At 39.1% G+C, this 16,551-nt stretch overlaps 1 protein-coding gene across 2 annotated transcripts; it reads left to right on the top strand.

Moving 5' to 3' along the window:
• Positions 1 to 1,377: 1,377 nt before the first annotated feature.
• LOC117524775 (toll-like receptor 8) lies at positions 1,378 to 7,869 on the top strand. Of its 2 annotated transcripts, none has more exons than XM_034186594.1 (3): positions 1,378 to 1,400; positions 1,569 to 1,622; positions 3,722 to 7,869. In XM_034186594.1, the coding sequence occupies exons 2-3, from the start codon at positions 1,620 to 1,622 to the stop codon at positions 6,809 to 6,811; spliced, it is 3,093 nt and encodes a 1,030-aa protein (XP_034042485.1). In that variant the 5' UTR covers positions 1,378 to 1,400; positions 1,569 to 1,619; the 3' UTR covers positions 6,812 to 7,869. The 2 variants fall into 2 exon arrangements, with proteins under 2 accessions (XP_034042485.1, XP_034042486.1); XM_034186595.1 differs by lacking the exon at positions 1,378 to 1,400 and adding an exon at positions 1,441 to 1,459.
• The last annotated feature ends 8,682 nt before the right edge of the window (positions 7,870 to 16,551 follow it).

Below are 16,551 nucleotides of genomic sequence, written 5' to 3'. Positions count from 1 at the left end.
AGACGACAGGCAGCCTTGAATAAACTGGTGGTGGGGGGGGCAGTCTATTTCCGAGGTAGGCGCTCTAACCGCTTTTTCGCGTGTTAATTCTGAACTTCTGCTTTTCTTCTGTACTGGTAAAATAAGTGCTTATTGTTACTTGTTGTTTACTCTCACATTTCAAAAGCAGATCTGTTTCCCAGCAACATACAGCGTTATCACTCATTATAGCAAGCTGTGAAACTGCCAACATAAGAAATCTAGTGCAGATCTCGCACACAAACACACACCATAACGTACTTTCGAATGTGTGGCAAACTCTAAATACCCCTATGGCTGCTCTTAATTATTGATATGGCTTTAGTTTCACTGAGATCAGGGATCTTTTTTTACAAAGAAGACCTAGAAAAGAATAGTAGCAACAGAATATCGACAACAAAAGTAATTAACAGAGAAACAACTAAAATAAATGATAAAAAAAAAAAAATACTTGTAATTAAAAGACTTGGTCCATGATGGATTACGCAAAATTTGTGCATTCACTCACGAGTCTGAAGCCACTAATCACACACAAAACCAGCTTCAAAAGCATAGTTTTTAAACCAGGTTCGGGAAATGTGAACAAGAGCCGTAATATCGTTTATGGCGCCAAAGAAATGTGCAAGACTGCAGCTTTTACTTCAGTGCTTGATACGAGAAAATTGTTGTCATAGCTCAAAAACACAATGTGATTGGCAAAAACTAACACCAGATTCAGATTCAGCACCCCCAAATTAAATGGTAAATGGACTGTATTTATATAGCGCTTTTCCATCTGCATCAGATGCTCAAAGCACTTTACAATTATGCCTCACATTCACCCATTCACATGAACACACGCAAGACACTCACTACACACCAGGAGCAAATATGGGATTAAGGACCTTGCCCAAGTGCCCTTAATGATTTTCCGGTCAAGCTGAGGTTTGAACCGAGGATTATCTTGTCTCAAGCCCAACGCTTAACCACTAGACCATCACCTCCCCAAGATTACCCAAAATTACCCAAATTCCATTGGAAAAACTCCATGCAAGAAAAATCGTGTTGACTAGTGTTATGATTGTCATCAGGAAGGCACGTTCAATGTTCTTGTTGGTTTCTGTGACCATTTTTTGCTCATTGTCATTATCTCTATTGCTCTTTTGTCACTTTCTACATACATACATACATACATATATATATATATATATATATATATATATATATATATATATATATATATATATATATATATATATATATATATATATATATATATATATATATATATATGAAACCAGTCAACACAGCTATTTTCGAGTGCCTCATACTGTTTTTTTTTTTTTTTTTTTGGGGGGGGCAGAAATAAGGAAATTAGTCATGTGCACTTCTTCAATTCCCACGTGAGTTCTTCCCCATATACCAGTAACTGTGTTTTTTGTGCCTGAGATGAGCGATGGAGGTATTTTTGACTCTTTCAATTTTAAAGAAAAATAACGCAAAGTTCATATATTGACGACAGACAGAAAAGAAGAGTAACTTTAATGTTTTAATTTTACTTTGTTTGAAAGGCTGGAGACTTCACTTGCTGTCAAGGATCATTACAATACCGCAGATGAACAATGGTGAGTTTTAACAGCACAAATATGTGTTCTATGTACAAGACTAGTGGAAGAAGATGTAGAAAACAATAGAACAAATATCTAAACATTTAGATGAAATGTATTTGTAACTGCCATGCGTTTCATTTATATACAGTTGCTTATGACATATAATATGTAAGTATGTAAATTTGTGCAAAGAACTTAGTAGATCAGCTTCATTTGTACACATTTATTTAATTCCAGGCATTGTTCATGTTATTTATTGACAATAACCTTCGTGGCAAATTAAGAATGGAGCTGGCTTGGGCTCCAGCTCCCCTGTGACCTTAATTAGAATAAACGGATATAGAAAATGAATGAATGAATGTAAAATGTTCTGCCACATCATACAGAATTAATCAAATTGCCTTATTTATACCAAAAGAAAACATCCTATGGTAGTATTACAATTTTCAGAAACCTAGTCTGTAAAAATAGAGAAAGGCACAATGTTGCACAGAGATGATGCTTAATTGAGAGTCTACTGACACCTGCTGGATATAGCTGTATAACACCAGTGTGTGCAAAAGTATTTTACAGTATATTAATTTATTCATTCATTTTCTTATACTTGCTTGCTCCAATCAAGAGTCACGGGGGGAGGGGGGCAGGGTACACCCTGGACAGGATCCCAGTCTATATGGACATCCCCTTCGGCCTTCTTCAGCCAATGAGGTCCTCAACACTGAGGCACCTGCATGCTTGATTCTGCACAGAGAAATTCCACAAGGCCAAAATGTTGTAACTGGTACTCTGCCACAATTCGAATGAAACATGTCATCTGAGTCTCCCTAAAGGCTCCTTCACACATAGTGCAAATGTGGTCGAACTGTACATGAATTGCGCATGAAGCAGGAATTGTATGCAATACGTGTAAAATCTGAGCTGCCTCCAACGTACACCTCTTGCTACAACTATTTGCGCACACCAGCGGCTGAAAGACCGAGTGTGCCCTGTGAGAGCGCATTCGATCCCTCTCGCGGCAGGTGTCGGCCAAATTCCAGGTGACACACACGAACATCTAACTCCGCTTGGTTGGCACTTAGAAAATGTGTGGCCATTCGTGCTGCCTGCACAACAGTCAGCAGACAATCACTTTCAAGCTGGTGTTGAAATTTGTCTAAGTGTCCCCAAGACTTGGTCACACCTTGGTCTGTGCGCTGATGGACAAGGGGCGTAGCTGGCTGCCAACAGCAGCAGCTGTTGACAACTCTGGTCCTGGATGTCACAGCTGCAGAACACGTACTGTGTTTTGAAGGACACGCGTGTGTGTGTGTGTGTGTCCTTGATGTCCTCATGTGGAAATACATAAAAACATATATCGCTTTTGCAGCGGGCTGGAGAGTGCACACATTCACAGGCTGTCCCAGCTGAAACGGATTGTCAGTTCATGTGGACACGCAGCAGATGATCTGATTGTCACATCTGTCTGACAGGACACACGTACTGTGAGCGGTGCGCCGCAGTGCTATATGACAAGCCAACAGTGCGACAAATACGGCACTTTCAGTCACATATCAGCAGAAATACGCCGTAACAAACGCCGTTTGGTCAATTACACAGTGCTTTTTTTTTTTCTTTTTACAAAAATAGGTTTATGTCCTTGTGACTTGACTTGGCTGAGGATGGGGAAGTGTGGGATGAGCTGCTTGGTCTGCTGCCACCGTGACCTGGACTCAGATAAGCGGTTGAAATTGAAAATGAATGACTATAAAGTTACAAACCTGATTTTCACATTTAAAGCAAGAAAAAAAAAAAAAAAAAAAGATTTATTTGAATGACACTACAAACAGAATTGCCAATTATTGCTCAAAAGTACAATGATTACATAAACTTCATTAAATACAATTTTATTATATTTTGCAGACCAGGAAAATTAAATGAGTTTGAACATCTAAAAAAATTATGTATTTTAAAAAGAGATCACACATTTTACTTATTTATATGCATTCATAACCATTAGATCTTCAGCAGAAATGTATTGCATGGACAATAAAACAACACTTTTACTTTAGTTTTAAGTGTGTATTTTACACTGCATTCTAAGAGCTAATAATCAAACTCATTTTCTTTACCTACAGATTGCCATCTGGTGGCTGCCAGTGGTGCTACTGTGTCAGTGTTGGAGGTTTGGAATCCAGCCTGCTGCCTGTAAACCTCTATGGATGTCACCACAGTTCCCCTGTGACGTCAAAGCTGATAATCATTCTCAAATCATATTTGACTGCAGAAGGCGTGACCTGAGGAGCGTGCCAGACGGGATCACCAGTAACGCCACCGAGCTGAACTTATCGGAAAATCACATTGAGTACATAAATCCATATGCCTTTTCTCATCTGCTCAATCTCACTCGGCTCTTTCTCAGCAGCATCAATAAAAATAAGGAGTCATTGACTATTGCACCACATGTTTTCCTAAATCTATCAAAGCTCCGTGAGCTAAAATTGAGCAGTAACTCTCTGAAAGAAGTCCCTGGCCACCTCCCTCTCAGTTTGGAAAGCCTTGAATTGACCGACAATAACATTGAGCACTTGGACAACAGGAGTTTCACTGGTGTACCAAACCTGACAAAATTATGCCTCCAGAAAAATTGTTTCTTCTGGAATCCCTGTGGCAGATCCATTGTTATTGAAGATGGCAGTTTTGCAGTTATGACCAAACTAAAGGAACTGAACTTGGCTTTTAACAACTTAACCAGAGTTCCCAAAGGATTACCCTCATCGTTACACCAGTTAGTTCTGGCTATGAACAGAATACCACACATATATAAAGACGACTTCAGCGGACTCCCGAATTTGAAAGAGCTAAAAATACAAGGGAATTGTCCAAGGTGTCAGACTGCGCCATTCCCCTGTGTGCCGTGCCAAAATACTTCCTTATACATCCACCCGAACGCATTTGCAGGTCTCAATGAGCTGAAAACACTTAACTTGGGAGGAAACTCATTGAAGACTTTGCAGACCTCTTGGTTTAAGAGTCTGACCCAACTGAAGGAGCTCTACCTCGAATTTAACCTTTTAAGAGATGCTATTGTTGGTGAGGCACCATTTTTTAGCTACCTCGGTAGTGTGGAAAAAATGGACCTCTCTTTCAATTTCCTCCCGCATTCCTACCCTGCAACTATCAATATTTCAAAAAACTTCTCAAAGCTTGTGTCGCTCAGAACTTTGCATCTAGCAGGCATGGTCTTCAAGGAAATCAGACGTGATACACTCAGCCCTCTGTATGAGCTCAAAAACCTTTCCGCACTTAATTTAGGGACCAATTTCATTTTTAACTCAAATTCCAACTTTTTTGGTAAATTTTCCTACCTTAAAATGATATACCTAGGGGAAAACAGGCTGTATCCCATTGCAGCCAAGAGCCCCTTAGTTCAGAGTACTGGAAACAATCATAAGTTAGGCCTTTCAATGTCACCAATCATTGGCCACCATGGGAAGGACTTCCAGTTGGAGCTGACACACGGCCTCATCAAGCAGGCGTGCTTCAATGCCGGCCGAGTGCTCATCCTCAGCTCAAACAATCTGTTCTTTATTTCTCCAGAGCAGTTTGAAGGCTACGGAGATATCGCATGTCTCAACCTGTCAAGAAATGGTTTTTCAGCTGCTCTGAACGGTACGGAATTCTCACCGCTGAGTAATCTGACCTACTTGGACTTGTCGTTCAATAAAATTGATCTTGCCTACAACAACGCCTTCAAGGAACTCAAGAAACTAGAAGTGCTCGACCTTAGTTACAATTCTCACTATTTTGAAGCCTACGGTGTAACGCATAATATGAATTTTTTGAAGAACCTGCCTGCCTTGAGGGTACTGAACATGAGTCATAATTCCATTTCCACCTTAACAACTAAAGAGTTGTCCAGCAAATCTTTACGCGAACTCCAGTTTCAATATAATTGCCTAGGGACACTTTGGAAAGGAAAGGACAGCTCATACGCAATGCTTTTCTCGAATCTTACCAATTTGACCATTTTGGACATATCCTACAACAAAATCAAAAAGATGCCCAAAAATGTGATTGTAAACTTGCCGCGTAACCTCACAGTACTTCATATAAGTCACAACTTCCTCGTCGACTTCAACTGGGAGCAGCTGAAGACCTTCCCTCGGCTTGAGATATTAGATCTCAGCTTCAATTCTTTGTCCTTCATAACTCATGAAATCGCAAGCGTCAGCCACAACCTGACTCTGCTCGACATGAGTCACAATTACATTTCGCAGTTGACCGATGGATTTTTAAAGGGCGCGAAAAGTCTCCGGACTCTTGTCCTTAGCTCCAACAGACTAACTATAATCAATCAAACAACCTTCCCAACAGGATCTGAAAGTCAACTTCACACTCTGTTTTTGGAGGACAACCCTCTGCAGTGCACCTGTGACATGTTGGACTTCATCCTGTGGATTGAAAGCACCACTGTCAAGATACCTAAATTGACCACTTGGGTGAAATGCGACACGCCGGCCAACCAAAAGGGTCAAGTTTTGATAAAGTTTGACATTAACCAGTGTGTAAATGACAGTCAGGCCTTTCTGATTTCTATTCTTTCAACTTCCATCATTATCGTTTTTATGTTCATCACCATGACGAATCACTTGTTTTACTGGGACGCCACTTATGTCTTGCACTACCTTAAAGCAAAATTCAAAGGCTACCATTCCCTGAAATGCTCAGACAGCATCTACAACGTCTTCGTAACTTATGACACCGAAGACCCGCAAGTCTCAAAGTGGGTGATGGGGGACCTTCGTTTGAAACTGGAGGACGAAAGTGACAAAAGTCTTCCTTTGTGTCTAGAGGAAAGGGACTGGACCCCCGGAGTACCGCTGTTAGAAAACCTCACTCAAAGCATCCGATACAGCCGCAAGACTCTATTTGTCCTGACGCAGTCCTACGTCAAGACGGGGATTTTTAGGCTGGCCGTATATCTGGCTCACCAAAGACTGCTCGATGAGAACAAGGATGTGATTGTGCTGCTGATGCTGGAGCCGGTTCTCCAACACTCTCACTTCCTGCGGCTGAGGAGGCGGCTGTGTGGGAAAAGCGTCATGGAGTGGCCCAGAACGGCCGCGGCAGAACCCTGGTTTTGGCAGAATCTGAAGAACGTGGTCAGAGTAGACAATCAGGTGTTGTACAATGAGACCTATAAAAGGTACTTCACCAGCAAGTAAAAAAAAAAAATAGAAGACAAAAGATGGTTCTCTCTGGATTATTTATCTTGTATCGACTCTAATCACTTCAAGTATTTTCAAACAGCATGTTGCTATTGCTGTTCTTTAATATGTTTCTCCACCTGGGATTAAAATTACAGAAGATAGTAAACATGTTAATTACATTTATTGTGTTTCATATGTTACAGTGTGTAAGTAATTTATTTCAAAGTTGTGTCATTTTGTAAGACAAACAAAATGCTGTAATTTCTACAGAATGGGATATTTATGGGCTATATGACTAAAGGGTTTTTTTATGATTTTTTTTTAGGATTTTGTTGTTGATGCTGTTTATTGTTTTAACCATTCAATGCAAAAATGTCACTCATCCAAATTTTTAAAATAAAATCTCATCATCTATCGGCCCCTTAACTTGTGTGTCTACAGAAAAAATAACATTCCAACATTCCAATTCCAGTGAAAACCAAATAAGAGATTTTTTTTTAGTTCATTAAAGAATCTAATCAACTATGTAATTACAAAGTAAATTTGTAAAAACATTATATTTTCTTATTATTTATCTCTCTTATTATTGTCATTATTTTTAGTAGCAGTAGTAGTAGTATTTGTTGTTGTTGATGTAGTAGTAGTAGTAGTAGTGGTAGTAGTAGTGATATTGTTGTAGCACTACCAAAGACAGTCAGTGATAATAAAATGAGTGTAGATACAAAAATAAGAGCAACATAATTTTCTGAAGTGTTATATTTATACTTATTTGTAAAAGAAAAAACATACAGATAGTTTTGTGCCTAAAACAAAATGTACAGTACTGTGCATATACACATGTGGTTGTGTATCATGTAGCTTTGAATAGACTCAGTGGACAAAGCAAAAATGTACAGATGTTTATGTGTTAAAAAGGTACTGGTAACTATTTTTATTTTTAATCACGCACAGTAAGATTTTTACCCTGTTACATCTTGTCACAGAGGCATGATTGACCTGATGTATGTATCTATGTGAATCAAAAAGTTCTTTGAATTAACAGAAAATTGCACAATTATACATTTGAAAATGAATGTATTGAGTGGTTTTGTTTTATTGATAGATTCTTAATGACAGCATATCTGCACTTAGAGTTTGTTACATTCATATGACTGATGGAGTTGTTACCTTTCTTTCTGAATTTACTTATTTTCCCAGGGGTCTCCATGAAAAACAACTGATGGGGATTCAAACAAATAAATCACACACTGTCTGTTCATTTCACAGTGATGTCAATCATTTGTATACAATGTTTTTAATAATTCAGAATGTTTTTTTTTTAACAATCTGAATATAATTTTCACATAAAACACAATTTATTGCAGTGCTGAGATTTGTCTTTGTATCCTCCGCCATGTATTAACATAGTACTCTTAAGAGTAAAAAAAATAAATCCAAATAAATGTAATAATAAGTTTTTAAGTTAAGAGATGGGAGTCAGACAGGATTTCCAACACTAAATATTAAACATTAAATATGTCCTTATTTTCATCATAAATTAGAAGCAAACATCTACAAAAAAAGAGAAAAAAAATGAAAATCAAAAGTGGACATACATTTTTTAAGACGATCTTTATTCTTAAATATAACATATTTAATAGCGTTTATGATTTTCAAAGGCACATTTTCATAGTACTCACTAAAGTTCTATCTAATGTAATCTAATCTAATTACTTATTTATTTATTTATCTATTTACAAAAATCTAAATTCCGGGTTGTACTTTGTACGACCACTAGGTGACGCCACGTCTACAGTTCATTTGGACAGTGAGCAGCTCAAACCTCAACCAGCCAAATCCTTTGCATTTTTCGGCATTTTTTTTTTTTTTTCACTTTGATGCAGCTGGACTCGCTATGAAGGTATTTTATTTTTTAAACCTCTCATTGTGGAGTAAATCAACAGAGTTCTCATATTTAATGACGCACAATAATTGCTACATTTGCTCAATTTAGTGTGCAGAATTGATTCAGTTTTTAAATCCTGTAAGCGCTTAGACATGTAACACCATATATACTGAATTATTGTTTTTTTTATTTATTTGGTTTTGTTAAATAGTCTTCTTTACCGCCCGCTAGGCGTGACGTCAGTGACTAATTTGCATATGCGGACTATTTAATGTAGGATTGCGGAAGCACACGTCACTTTGCTGCTCCTCCTTCAACAGCTGGACGTTGATTTTTTTTCTTCCTCTGTTTAAGCAGAACTTTGGTAAGTCTGTGTTACTTGGATTTTTTTTTTTTTTTTTTTTTGCTTGAGCGTGTTTATTGTTTTAAGTTGGTTCTTTGAAAGCTGCAGTTTTATTGGTTTTTTGCTGTCCTGCTTAAAGTAGTGTGTGCGCGCGCGCTGTGTTTAGCCCAAAACTTAACAGGACAACGTGGTTATACGTCTTAAAATGTTTGCTACACTCGAACAAAATGAAGCCATATCCTGGCTGTTGTTTTTTTTGGGGAGTGTTTCCGCAGCTTTGAATTGCTGAAATGTTAATGCGTGTTTTTCAGCCTCGCAGTGTAGTTACATGTTGGCGCACGCTGTTTGAGGGCGGTGGCTCTTTGCTGCGCACTGCTTTTCTTCAGGCTGCCTCTCTGATAAGGGCTGATTGTGTCATTGTTCTTAGTCTTGCTGCTCTGGAGCACAAACTGCCTGCTGGTCTACATGTGTTCTGATTAAACTGGATTGTGTGTATATCCTCCCCCCACGTCTACAGGCTTGATAACAATGGCTGACAAACCAAGTGAGGCTGTGATGAGTGAAGTTGAGTGCTTTAAGAAGGAGAAGCTAAAAAAGGTTGAGACTGACGAGAAAAACACACTGCCAACCAATGAGAGTAAGTGGGCCTCCTTGGAGGGTAATCAGATTCTCAGTAACATTAATGGTTTAACACTTTGCTGTCACTTTCCTCTCTCAGCTATTCGCCAAGAAAAAGAGCTTGATGCGGACGAAAAGCAGCAGCAGAAAAAATGAAGATGGCCTTCCTCAAAATTGCACATTCCAAAAAACTGCGCCTTTCACTTAAATTGTTACTACTGCATATTTAACTGGCAAACTTCCCATCTACCTGCCTGGAGACAGTCTGTGCACTGAAGACTAGGCTTGATCTCTGCATCAGTTCCTGACAATCTGGCCATCATGTTGAGACTGTCTCGTGGAACAGCGAGATGACACCTGATTTGTGTCCCTATCTAACTGTTGGGTGCTGGGAGCAGGCTTTTTTCTCTTCGTAAAGTTTAAAATCTGGCATGAATTTGTTAAATATGCAAATAAAACTTGTAAACGGTCATCAGTTTGTCTTTATCATTAGCTTTATATCAAGGGGGGGAAACTTGTTTAGAGGCACAGTGGGGCAATGACGAATTTAAATTGTAGTCAGAGTTGAACAAACTTTAAACTCTGCAAGTATGTCAGTGGTACTTTCTGCCAGCTTTTTGCCAAAGCTATTGAGAACTAGTCAACCTTTAATGCAGCCATAGTTACATGTTGAGAAGGGGGTTCTGCAGAAGACCTAATCTGAATTTGCTAAAATACTGTAAACTCAAATGCTTTTCCAAGTTACAAGCTCAACCTGAGTTTTTGTAGGTATACCTGGTACATGTGATTACTACTAACTGCAAATGTATTGTCAAATTTCACAATCAAGTGTCTGCTACTTTACAGCTTCTTTTTTTATGACTCCTAGGTTTAGTGCTTCAAAGTAGGTTAGCTGTGCACTGAGAGCTCCAAAAACTTGGCTAGTTCTGAGACGTCTGAGGCTAAAGACAAGTACAAATTTCACAACCCTGTGTGCAATAAAATGTCACAATGACCTATGTAAATGGTATTTTGAGGGAACTGAAACTTTAGACTCCTGACTTATAGGTCCTTCAGCTTGAGGGCTTAGCAAGTTTCACAAAACTTTTGTTTGAATCAAAACATTAAAAACTGGGTCAAATTTCATTCAGGATGATTTGGGCTACAACTCCAGGAAAATGATCCTCAAACTTTAATGCTCTATTTTAGTCAAGGAGGTGACCAAGAACCCAATGGTCACTCAGCGCTCCAGCATTCCTCTGGAGCGAGAACCTTCCAGAAAGACGATCTCTGCAGCAATCCACCAATCAGCCTTGTATGGTAGAGTGGCCAGACGGAAGCCACTCCTTAGGAAAAGGCACATGGCAGCCTGCCTGGAGTTTTCCAAAAGGTACTAGGACTCAGACCATAAACTAAATTTTCTGGTCTGAGACAAAGATTGAACTTTACTGTGAATGCCAGGCATCATCCCTACAGTAAAGCATAGTGGTGGCAGAATCATGCTCTGGGATGTGTTTTGGCGGCAGGAACTGGGAGACTAGTTGGGAAAGATAAATGCAGCAATGTACAGAGATCCTGGATGAAAACCTGCTCCAGAGCACTCCTGACCGATAGAGTGGGGTGACAATTTGTCTTCCAGCAGGACAATGACCCTAAACACGCAGCCAAGCTATCAAAGGAGTGGCAAAACTGCCAGATCGGTGTACCAAGTTTGTGGCATCATATTGAAGACTTGAAGCTGTGTATCAAAGTATTGAGCAAAGGGTGTGAATACATACTGGCATGTGATTTGTAATTTGAAAAACAAAATGTTATGGGGTGTTGTGAGTAGAATTTTGAAGGGGAAAAATTAATTTACTCCATTTTGGAATAAGGCTATAATGTGGAAAAAGTGAAGTGCTGTGAGTACTTTCTGGATGCAATGGAAAGTAAAAATATCACTTGACAGTATGACTTTGAAATGTTCAAGTATCCATTCCCTAACACGTCAAAAGAAAATTGCCAATTCAACTGTTACACAAAAGGGGGCCACTAACCATGCAACCCATCATCTTGTTTTTGATATTTTTATTTAACCCTCTACCACCCGCCTCATTTTGGCTTATCAGTATCTCACAAATAAAAAGTGAAATTTCCCATCAATAGGATATACAGGCTTAGAAGGGGTTAATTTATATCAAGTTGTAGAGATTTGCTTTCAGTTTGAGTTTAAGAATAATTTTAGAACTTTAAATATAGATAAGCCTGAATTTTTGTTTGAAATGGCATAAACAAATTTAAGATGTGTAAAAGGACTCTGTAGCCATTTCTCAAAAACTGACTGACCATGCTGGAAAGAGACGTGAGGGAAGACACCCAGACAACTCCTGTATGACTTATATACTGTATTTGTGTTGAAGGAACTGCATATTGTACAAATTTTCTGTTGCATTACCAGTTATACAGCTTCATGATGAAGTGATCTAGAGGAGAATTTTCTGAAAAAGAACATGCAAAATTTCAGTTGCTGTATGTCATAAGCTACACGGGAAACCCAAGCCTGCATTTCATCTGTTCTTATGTTTTACAGTCCTCTATTCCGCTGTGGATGGAGATGTAACAGATACATGTTGCACCATTCCTAGTTTCTCCGCTTACACCCACAGAAGCCTATAATTCTTTCAGAATTACAATGAATTTCCTGGTGGCTTCCCTCACTCTGCTTCCATCATGGTCACTCCACTTTTACAGGTTTTTTCTTCAACCCAGTGACACCTTGCACCCATTCATTTTTGTTGCATTTCACCAACAGCATTTATTAAAAAAAAAAAAAAGATTTGAATGTTATTCTACAAGTGCTTAGTATTTTAAGAAAATGTAATTTAAAATAATCTACACACATGATCCCTCATGTTGTTCACACTACAGTATAGCTGTTATTGCTGTAAAGGTTACAATTAAACAGTAACATTTACATCAGAACAGCCACTACTGAAATGAACCTCTGAGCGAGTTCTGGCAGACAACTCAAATTCTGTGCTACATTTTCACTAACACGCCTTATTCACATAATTATCTCTTAGACAATCCCTCTAAACCGGGCAGGCCAGTCAAGATGCAACAACTCCCCAGCTGCCTCACCTGCTCCTGCTGCTGGGCCCAGACTCCACCCTGGCATCCAGCTGTCGACTCCATCCAGGACAAAATGTGTGCGTCTAATAATTGCTCCCTTATGCCACACACTAGCATCGAATTTTCTATTAACAAATGTCATTTATTACAGTCAGAATTAACCATGTGTTTCTCTTCTGGCCAAGGATTGTCTTCACCACTTTTTGTACATCTGTCTGTAAAAGTAAGTCCCTTCAGATGCAACGTTGTTTTTCCACTCAGGGTCGTCGCCACAGCAGATCCAAGGTGGATCTGTATGTTGATTTGGCACAAGTTTTACACCGGATGCCGTTCCTGACACAACTCTACATTACATGGAGAAATGTAGTGTGTGTGTGTGTGTGTATATATATATATATATATATATATATATATATATATATATATTATACAAATAATGGATGGTAAGGAGTCCAACATAGAGAAATATCGGATGAAGAAAAGTTATATTGGACTTTTATATTTTATAACTTATAAAAGTTATATTGGACGAGGCATGGACGACTCTGATTGGCTAGCTGTTGGCAGTAAGCTCTAACGCTATTGGTCAGTGGGTACCGAGCCAATATAACTTTTGGTTCTAGCCTTTTTGGATCCATCATAATCTGGCGCTAAGCATGCCAAAATACAGGTAAATGATGGGCAGAAAGGCTAATCTGTGATTGGCTATTGCAATCTGAGTGGAGAATATATATATATATATATATACACACAACCCCTGGCAATAATTATGGAATCACCGGCCTCGGAGGATGTTCATTCAGTTGTTTAATTTTGTAGAAAAAAGCAGATCACAGACATGACACAAAACTAAAGTCATTTCAAATGGCAAATTTCTGGCTTTAAGAAACACTATAAGAAATCAGGAAAATAATTGTGGCAGTCAGTAATGGTTACTTTTTTAGACCAAGCAGAGGGAAAAACATGGAATCACTCAATTCTGAGGAATAAATTATGGAATCACCCTGTAAATTTTCATCCCCAAAAGTAACACCTGCATCAAATCAGATCTGCTCATTAGTCTGCATCTAAAAAGGAGTGATCACACCTTGGAGAGCTGTTGCACCAAGTGGACTGACATGAATCATGGCTCCAACACGAGATGTCAATTGAAACAAAGGAGAGGATTATCAAACTCTTAAAAGAGGGTAACCCTTACCAAAAAGTAGTATATGCAAGTATGTTTCAAGTATACTTCTAGTTTACTTTTTATATACTTAGTACTATTTTTTGGTAAGGGAAATCACGCAATGTTGCAATTGACTTTAGTTTTGTGTCATGTCTGTGATCTGCTTTTTTTCTACAAAATTAAACAACTGAATGAACATCCTCCGAGGCCGGTGATTCCATAATTTTTGCCAGGGGTTGTATATATCAACGAGAGCAGATAACATTCTGATCATTGGCGACTTTAACGTTCATATAAATAAGCCTTCTGATCCCCTCTGCAAATCATTTATGGAAATTGTGGATGCATTAGGATTTCGTCAGTGCATTCGGGATTCAACGCACATTAGTGGAAATACCCTGGATTTGGTTCTCGCACATGGTATTGCTGTCACGAATATTGACATCATGCCTCTTACATCAGTGGTCTCTGATGACTCATTAAGTTTACAGTTTCACTGCTGTGTTTAGTGGAACAACAACCTTATATATCATTACGGTGATGCATCAACTCCTCAACTAAGACTGAACTAGAAGCTAGACTGCCTGATGTCTTAGCTTTACATTTGACAAATACCCAGTCAGTAGACAGACTTGTGGATAGTTTAAACTCAGTGCTCAAAACGACACTCGACATGATTGCACCACCTGTGTTGAAACCACGCTCCCCCAAATCGCAGTCACCTTGGTTCAATGATTACCTGCGTGACCTCAAGCATAAAGCAAGAGGTCTAGAACGGAAATGGCATAGTTCAAAATTAGAAGTATTTCACCTTGCATGGCATGATGCTATCTTAGACTATAAGCATGCATTACTGGCTACAAAGTGGACCTACTACTCTGATTTGATCAACAAAAACAAACATAACTCAAAGTTCTTGTTCAACACAGTGGCAACACTTATTCATGGACAACCACCTGTAGTTCGCTCTCCATTTACAGCACAAGATTTCCTGGATTACTTTGAGAAGAAAATAGATATATTAGGTTGAACATATTCCAGCATGCCTTAACCCAGCCACTACACCCTCCTATTGAGGTGGGCGCCACAGAATTTGATGGTATCTCTCTCAACATGCTGACAAAACTCGTAATGTCAACAAAAAGCACAACCTGTTTATTTGATCCTATACCAACAAACCTGTTTAAGGACCTGTGGCCCACTCTTTGGCCGATTGTGCTGGAAATTATTAATCTTTCTTTAACTTCTGGATCTGTTCCTAAACGTTTCAAATATGCAGTGATTAAACCATTACTTAAGAAACATAATCTTGACCCTAGTGTATTGAAAAACTATCGGCCGATATCAAATCTATCATTTTGCGCTAAGATTCTGGAAAAAGTGGTGTCACGGCAGCTTGTAGACTATCTTACTGAGAATAATCTCTTTGAGCCGCTACAGTCTGATTTTAGAAAATATCATTCCACAGAAACGGCTCTCACTAAAGTGTTGAATGATCTTCTGCTTACAATGGACTCGGACACCACTACGGTTCTGTTGCTGTTAGATCTCAGTGCTGCATTTGATACAGTGGATCATCATATTCTACTTGATAGGCTGGAAAATCATTTTGCATGGCTGACGTCATACTTGACCAGTCGTTCTCACTGTGTTTTGTACAGTAACACTACCTCTAACCTTAGTGACATGAAATTTGGGGTTCCTCAGGGGTCTGTCTTAGGCCCCCTGCTTTTCTCACTATATATAGCACCCCTTGGGCACATATTGCTGCATTTTGGGATTACCTTTCACTGCTATACAGATGATACTCAGTTATATATGCCGATAACTGCTGGTAATCTCGTTCACATAAAATCCTTAGTAGATTGCTTTGCATCAGTGAGAAGTTGGATGTCTAGAAACTTCCTACTTTTAAACTCTGAAAAGACTGAAATGATGGTTCTTGGTCCAGTGAGACATCGGCATCAATTTGACCAGTTAACACTCAGCCTAGGCTCGTGTGTTATACATCACACTGACAGAGTGAGGAACCTTGGGGTAATTATTGATCCTTCGTTGTCCTTTGGTCTCCATATTAGAAATACTACTAGGACTGCTTTCTTCCACCTGCGAAATATAGCGAAGATTCGTCCCATCCTGTCTATGGCTGATGCTGAGAGCCTGATCCATGCGTTCATCTCTTCTAGATTGGACTACTGCAATGTTCTATTTTTTGGTTTACCGCAGTCTAGCATTAGGGGTCTCCATTTGGTTCAGAATGCTGCAGCCAGACTTTTGACACAAAGCAGAAAGTTTGACCACATTACACCCATTCTGGCGTCTCTTCACTGGCTTCCTGTCCCAGTGAGATCAGATTTTAAGGTTCTGCTACTAACTACTGCAATGTTCTATTTTTTGGTTTACCGCAGTCTAGCATTAGGGGTCTCCAATTGGTTCAGAATGCTGCAGCCAGACTTTTGACACAAAGCAGAAAGTTTGACCACATTACACCCATTCTGGCGTCTCTTCACTGGCTTCCTGTCCCAGTGAGATCAGATTTTAAGGTTCTGCTACTAACCTATAAAATTATTAATGGACTGGCACCTCCCTACCTAGCTGACCTAATTAAACCTTACGTACCGGCCCGGGCTTTACGTTCTCAGGGTGCAGGA

The sequence above is a fragment of the Thalassophryne amazonica genome, chromosome 14, assembly GCF_902500255.1.
Source record: "Thalassophryne amazonica chromosome 14, fThaAma1.1, whole genome shotgun sequence".
Taxonomy (NCBI): Eukaryota; Metazoa; Chordata; class Actinopteri; order Batrachoidiformes; family Batrachoididae; genus Thalassophryne; species Thalassophryne amazonica.
The sequence above is the reverse complement of the archived record's forward strand: the minus strand, read 5'-3'. Positions and strand labels throughout refer to the sequence as shown.